This window comes from Mustelus asterias, chromosome 31, assembly GCF_964213995.1.
Source record: "Mustelus asterias chromosome 31, sMusAst1.hap1.1, whole genome shotgun sequence".
NCBI lineage: Eukaryota > Metazoa > Chordata > Chondrichthyes > Carcharhiniformes > Triakidae > Mustelus > Mustelus asterias.
Genome location: NC_135831.1, coordinates 8,904,330 through 8,911,507, shown reverse-complemented (window position 1 = coordinate 8,911,507; position 7,178 = coordinate 8,904,330). Strand labels below are relative to the sequence as shown.

General features: G+C 53.6%; 1 protein-coding gene across 1 annotated transcript in view; it reads left to right on the top strand.

The window, feature by feature from the left end:
• The first annotated feature begins 5,139 nt into the window (after window positions 1–5,139).
• LOC144481656 (neuroligin-1-like) overlaps window positions 5,140–7,178 on the top strand; it is a 468,284-nt gene continuing 466,245 nt past the window's right edge. Inside the window, exon 1 of the mRNA XM_078200787.1 lies at window positions 5,140–5,611. Within this exon, the coding sequence (XP_078056913.1) occupies window positions 5,140–5,611 (472 nt within the window). The remainder of the gene's footprint in view (window positions 5,612–7,178) is intronic.

Sequence of the window (7,178 nt, the reverse complement as noted above, 5' to 3'; positions counted from 1 at the left end):
GCCACACTCCGGCGCCTGTTCGGGTCAATGCGCCCTAACCAGCACGTCTTTCAGGACTGTGGGAGGAAACCGGAGCACCCGGAGGAAACCCACACAGACACGGGGAGAACGTGCAGACTCCGCACAGACAGTGACCCGAGGCCGGGAATCGAACCCGGGTCCCAGGCGCTGTGAGGCAGCAGTGCTAACCTCTGTGCTGCCACCATGCCGATAGATGTGAGGTTATTCACTTTGGAAGCAAAAACAAGAAGGCAGGTTGCTACCTGAATGGCTGTAAATTGGGAGGGGGGAGTGTGCAGGGGGACCTGGGTGTCCTTGTGCACCAGTCGCTGAAGGTAAGCATGCAGGTGCAGCAGGCGGTAAAGAAGGCAAATGGTATGTTGGCCTTCGTTGCGAGAGGTTCCGAGTACAGGAGCAGGGATGTGTTGTTGCAATGATACAGGGCCTTGGTGAGGCCACACCTAGAGTATTGTGTGCAGTTTTGGTCTCCTTTTCTGAGGAAGGATGTTCTTGCTCTGGAGGGAGTGCAGCGAAGGTTTACCAGGCTGATTCCGGGGATGGCGGGACTGATGTATGAGGAGAGATTGACCAGGTTAGGATTGTTTTCACTGGAGTTCAGACGAATGAGGGGGGGGATCTCATAGAGACTTATAAAATTCTAACAGGACTAGACAGGGTAGATGCAGGGAGGATGTTCCCGATGGTGGGGGGAGCCCAGAACCAGGGGGTCACAGTCTGAGGATTCGGGGTAGACCATTTAGGACGGAGATGAGGAGACATTCCTTCACCCGGTGAGCCTGTGGAATTCATTACCACAGGAAGTAGTTGATGCCAAAACATTGAATGTATTCGAGAGGCGGCTGGATATAGCACTGGGGGGCGAATGGGATCAAAGGTTATGGGGGGAAAGCAGGATTAGGCTATTGAGTTGGATGATCAGCCATGATGGTGATGAATGGGGGAGCAGACTCGGAGGGCCGAATGGCCTCCTCCTGCTTCTATCTTTCTATGTTTCTACATTTCTTCACCCAGAGGGTGGTGAATGTGTGGAATTCACCACCACGGAAAGTAGTTGAGGCCAAAACACTGAGACTGGAATTTTACCATCCACGGGAATCGGAGCGGGCGAGGGGCGGACCATGGACCTCGGGTGGGATTTTCCGGTTTCGGGACGAGTGAGGTTGTAATCTACCGCCCCGAATGTTTCTGATTTTGATTTGATTTATTATTGTCACATGTATTGGGATACAGTGAAAAGTATTGTTTCTTGCACGCTATACAGACAGAGCATACCGTTCATAGAGTACATAGGGGAGAAGGATTTGATTTATTATTGTCACATGTATTGGGATACAGTAAAAAGTATTGTTTCTTGCACGCTATACAGACAGAGCATACCGTTCATAGAGTACATAGGGGAGAAGGATTTGATTTGAATTATTATTGTCACATGTGTGCAGTTTTGGTCCCCTTATTTGCGGAAGGATATATTGGCCTTGGAGGGAGTGCAGAGAAGGTTCACCAGGTTGATACCAGAGATGAGGGGTGTTGATTATGAGGAGAGACTGAGCAGATTGGGTTTGTACTCGTTGGAATTTAGAAGGCTATGGGGGGATCTTATAAGAGACCTATAAGATAATGAAGGGGCTGGATAGGGTAGAGGTGGAGAGATTCTTTCCACTTAGAAGGGAAACTAGAACTCGAGGGCACAGCCTCAAAATAAAGGGGGGTCAGTTTCGGACAGAGTTGAGGAGGAACTTCTTCTCTCAGAGGGTGGTGAATCTCTGGAATTCTCTGCCCACTGAAGTGGTGGAGGCTACCTCGTTGAATATGTTTAAATCACGGATAGATGGATTCCTGATCGGTAAGGGAATTAGGGGTTATGGGGATCAGGCGGGTAAGTGGAACTGATCCACTTCAGATCAGCCATGATCTTGTTGAATGGCGGGGCAGACTCGAGGGGCTAGATAGCCTACTCCTGCTCCTATTTCTTATGTTCTTATGTATTGGGATACAGTGAAAAGTGTTGTTTCTTGGGCGCTATACAGGCAAAGCATACCGTTCATAGAGAACATAGGGGAGAAGGATTTGATTTGATTTATTATTGTCACATGTATTGGGATACAGTGAAAAGTATCGTCTCTTGCGCACTGCACAGATAAAGCATACCGTTCATAGAGAAGGAAAGGAGAGAGTGCAGAATGCAGTGTTACAGTCATAGCTAGGGTGCAGAGAAAGATCAACTTAATGCGAGGTAGGTCCATTCAAAAGTCTGTCAGCAGCAGGGAAGAAGCTGTTCTTGAGTCGGTTGGCGCGTGACCTCAAACTTTTGTGTCCTTTTCCCGACGGAAGAAGAGAGAATGTCCGGGGTGCGTTGAAGGGAAGGAGAGCAGAGGATATTGTGGGGGGGGTAAGGCAGGGTGGGGGGGAGAGGCAGGGTGGGGGGGAGAGGCAGGGTGGGGGGGAGAGGCAGGGTGCGGGGGGAGAGGCGGGATTAGGTTATTGAGTTGGATGATCCGGATAAATTGTGGAGCAGACTCGAAGGGACTACTCCTGCTCCTATTTTCCATGTTTCTGATCCGGAACATCCCACAGCAGGTCCCGGCGGGAAAGTTCCACCCCAACTCTTGTGGAAAGTTCCAGTTGTCTGTGACTCAAAGCCCCACTTTGGTCAAGTGGGTAGATATTGGTCTGCGTGATGTGTTCAGTGACTCATGTGGGCTTTGTCAACAAGGTGCGTTAGAGAAACTGTAAGAATGTGCACTTTTATAGCGAGAACCAGCGTCACCAAACCAAATAACATGTTCAATTTTAGCACCTTGTGGGAGCTGGGTCTCGCCCTCCTGACATCTCAACCGAGGCTCGTCATTGGCTGGGAAGGGATTGGTGACTTCCTGTGTTCATAAAAAGTAAAGTTATTGGTGTCACAAGTAGGCTTACATTAACACTGCAATGAAGTTACTGTGAAAATTCCCCCAGTCGCCACACTCCGGCGCCTGTTCCGGTAACACTGAGGGAGAATTTAGCACGGCCAACGCACCCTAACCAGCACGTCTTTCTGGACTGTGGGAGGAACCCGGAGGAAACCCACGCAGACACGGGGGGAACATGCAGACTCCACACAGAGAGTGACCCGAGCTGGGAATCGAACCCGGGTCCCTGACGCTGTGAAATGGAAACTTTCCTGACCCGCTCATGTTCAAGATCTCTTTACCAGGGGAGAGTTAGAATACAGAACAGGAATAGGCCCTTCAGCTCACCATGTTGTGCCCAACATGACGCCAAATTAAACTGATCCCCTCTGCTCGCCCTTGGACAATGTCCCTCTATTCTTTGCATATTCACATGCTTATCTAAAAGCCCCTTAAACATCGCTATCATATCTGCCTCCACCACCACCCCTGGCACCATGTTCCATGATGTGGAGGTGCCGGCGTTGGACTGGGGTAAACACAGTAAGAAGTCGAACAACACCAGGTTAAAGTCCAACAGGTTTATTTGGTAGCACCAGACATTGACCACTCTCTGTGTAAAAAAACCTGCCCCTCACTGGCACGGTGGCACTGCCGTTAACACTGCTGCCTCACAGCGCCAAGGACCCGGGTTCAATTCCCGGCTTGGGTCACTGTCTGTGCGGAGTCTGCACGTTCTCCCCGTGTCTGCATGGGTTTCCTCCGGGTGCTCCGGTTTCCTCCCACAGTCCGAAAATGTGTAGGTTAGGGGGATTGGCCATGCTAAATTTCCCCTTCGTGTCCAAAGATGTGCGTGTTAGTTGGATTGGCCATGCTAAGTTGCCCCTTAGTGTCCAAAGATGTGCAGGTTAGGTGGATTGGCCATGGTAAATTGCCCCTTAGTGTCTAAAGATGTGCGTGTTAGTTGGATTGGCCATGCTAAGTTGCCCCTTAGTGTCCAAAGATGTGCAGGTTAGGTGGATTGGCCATGCTAAATTGCCCCTTAGTGTCCAAAGATGTGCAGGTTAGGTGGATTGGCCATGCTAAATTGCCCCTTAGTGTCCAAAGATGTGCGGGTTAGGTGGATTGGCCATGCTAAATTGCCCCTAAGTGTCTAAAGATGTGTGGGTTAGGTGGATTGGCCATGCTAAATTGCCCCTTAGTGTCTAAAGATGTGCAGGTTAGGTGGATTGGCCATGCTAACTTGTCCCTTAGTGTCTAAAGATGTGTTGGTTAGGTGGATTGGCCGTGCTAAATTGCCCCTTAGTGTCTAAAGATGTGCAGGTTAGGTGGATTGGCCGTGCTAAATTGCCCCTTAGTGTCCAAAGATGTTAGGGTTAGGTGGATTGGCCATGCTAAATTGCCCCTTAGTGTCTAAAGATGTGTGGGTTAGGTGGATTGGCCATGCTAAATTGCCCCTTAGTGTCTAAAGATGTGTGGGTTAGGTGGATTGGCCATGCTAAATTGCCCCTTAGTGTCCAAAGATGTGCAGGTTAGGTGGATTGGCCATGCTAAATTGCCCCTTAGTGTCCAAAGATGTGTGAGTTAGGTGGATTGGCTATGCTAAATTGTCCCTTAGCACCCAGGGGAAACCCACGCAGACACGAGGAGAAAGTGCAGACTCTGCTCAGAGAAGCCGGGAGTAGACCCCGGGTCCCTGGCGCTGCGAGGCAGCAGTGTTAACCCACTGTGCCGCCCTAACCTACTGACAAGAACCCGCTTGCAATTCCAGATCTATTAATTTAGTTTACTGTCCGCCAACTACCAGGGTGACCCTTGACCCCGCGTGCCCTCTGGACGACGGGTGCAGAGACGTTACCACGAAGCTCGGATGGAGTGCTCCCTTCGTGGCTTTGTTTCCGGTCTTTGTGCGTTCGTGCCAACTCCCCCCAACCCGCACTTTGCCTGGAGACTGACTCATCGCCTTTTGTTCTGGTTGCAGGTCCCCCCTTGGAATGAGAGAAGGCTGGTGTTGGCCTCCGCGGAGTTGACAGGTGAAAGGTCGCGGCGCAGGATGGAGTACGAGGGGAGGAGGACGGGAGCCGTGGCACCTCCCCTGAGCTGTTGAGAATCGGCGGCCGAGAGAGCGAGAGGTTGGAGCCGAAGCCAGCGAGTGTCACGTCCCCTGGTTCCCCCACCCCCCCCCCCCGACAACCCCTCACCAAGAGGGCTCCGGTTGGCAAGAAAGATGGCCAGCGCCCAGGGCCAGGAGTGTCCAGACTTCCTCCTGCGGAGTCGCCCCTCCGACCTGAGCCTCCTGCTGTGGGCCCTGGAAGCCATGGCCTTCTTCGGCCTGCTGTCTTGCCAGAAGCAGGACGAGATGTACCCGGTGGTGAGCACCAACTATGGCAAGCTGCGGGGCGTGCGCAAAGAGCTGAACAACGAGATCCTGGGGCCGGTGGTGCAGTACCTGGGCGTCCCCTTTGCCACCCCGCCCGTGGGCCAGCGGCGCTTCCAACCCCCCGAGGCGCCCGCCTCCTGGACCGAGGTCCGCAACGCCACCCAGTTCGCCCCCGTCTGCCCGCAGAACATCCACGGCATGCTCCCCGAGGTCATGCTCCCGGTCTGGTTCCTCTCCAACCTCGATGACGTGGCCACCTACATCCAGGAGCAGAGCGAGGACTGCCTCTATCTCAACATCTACGTCCCCACGGAGAACGGTAAGACCCCCCCCCACCGGGGGTGGGGGGAGAGGGGGGGGGTGGGGGGAGCGCGTTGGGATGGGAGGGGAGGGGGCCTATGGGGGAGGGGAGGAGGAGTGGGGGAGGGGGCATGAGTACCCGCACACACAAACCCCAGGCAACGTGAGCCATCTTGATTGACCTTTAACTTCTCTTTCGCCCTGCCGATCGATGAGTTGGCTGACTCTCATTGGTGGCCGCTTTTTTCTTTTGCTGGGGGGGGTCACGGCACGACCTCTGACGGCCATTTTGCCGCCCTCAACATCCGTCCCCGCCTCCCCCAAGGCCCATTGGACAGGCTCTCCCTCACTCAACTGAATCATTCTTGACTATTTGTTTTTTCTCTCTTCACCGCCCCCCCACCCCGCCCCCCCCCCCCCCCCCCCCCCCCACCCCCACCCCCACCTCACCGGCCTCCAGTCTTCTTTCAGTCCACGGGCAAGTCGGTTGTCCCTTTGTTACTGGCTGCAGGAAATTCCTGGGAATTTCCTGGGAAGGATTGGTGCTCCGACAGCTCAGGGTTAGTCCCCGGGGTCGCTTGGCAACGGATGGTGAGGTCCTCCGAATCTCCCTCTGGTTTGTGCTGTCAGCAACTCACTGGACTGGGCCGGACGCAGTGACCTTCCCCCGACACCCTCCTGACCCCTGATCCCTGACTCTTGGAACCCTGACCCCATTCGGTTTTGGACAGACTCTTGCCAATTTGGAGAGGGTGGGCTGACACTCCACCCACTCCCCCCACCCCGCCCCGCTCCTCCCCCCCCCCCCCCCCCCCCCGCCACCCCCTGCCCCGCTCGCTCCTCCCCATTTTGCAGCATCCTTGTGGGAGTGGAAGGGTTCTGGGTGTGAGGACAGACAAAGCGGAAGAGAGGTAGAACGGAGAGGAGAGGAGGAGTGTGGAAGAGAGGGGGATCTGAATGTGCAGAGGATTCGAACCCCATTTCAAACTCTAACCCTAACCCTAACTCCAACCCAACTCCAACCCTAACTCTAACCCGAACACTAACCCTAACCCTAACCCTAACCCTAACTCCAACCCAACTCCAACCCGAACCCGAACTCTAACCCTAACCCTAAACCGAACTCTAACCCTAACCCTAAACCGAACTCTAACTCCAACCCAACTCCAACCCGAACTCTAACCCTAACCCTAACCCCAACCCTAACCCCAACCCTAACCCTAACCCTAACCCTAACTCCAACCCAACTCCAACCCTAACTCTAACCCGAACCCTAACCCTAACCCTAACCCTAAACCGAACCCTAACCCTAACCCGAACTCTAACCCTAACCCTAACCCCAACCCTAACCCTAACTCCAACCCAACTCCAACCCGAACCCGAACTCTAACCCTAATCCTAACTCCACAACCCCCACCTTTCCCCCACCCCCACACAAGGGTATCCCCACATTCACCACCCCACACAAGAAAAAACTAATGGGAGTAATAATATATAAAGGAAAGGAATAGGCCCAGGAGGCAAGAAGACAACAGGCTACAAGATAAGGGGCACGGCATCACAGGGAGCAACAAGGGTTGGATGTG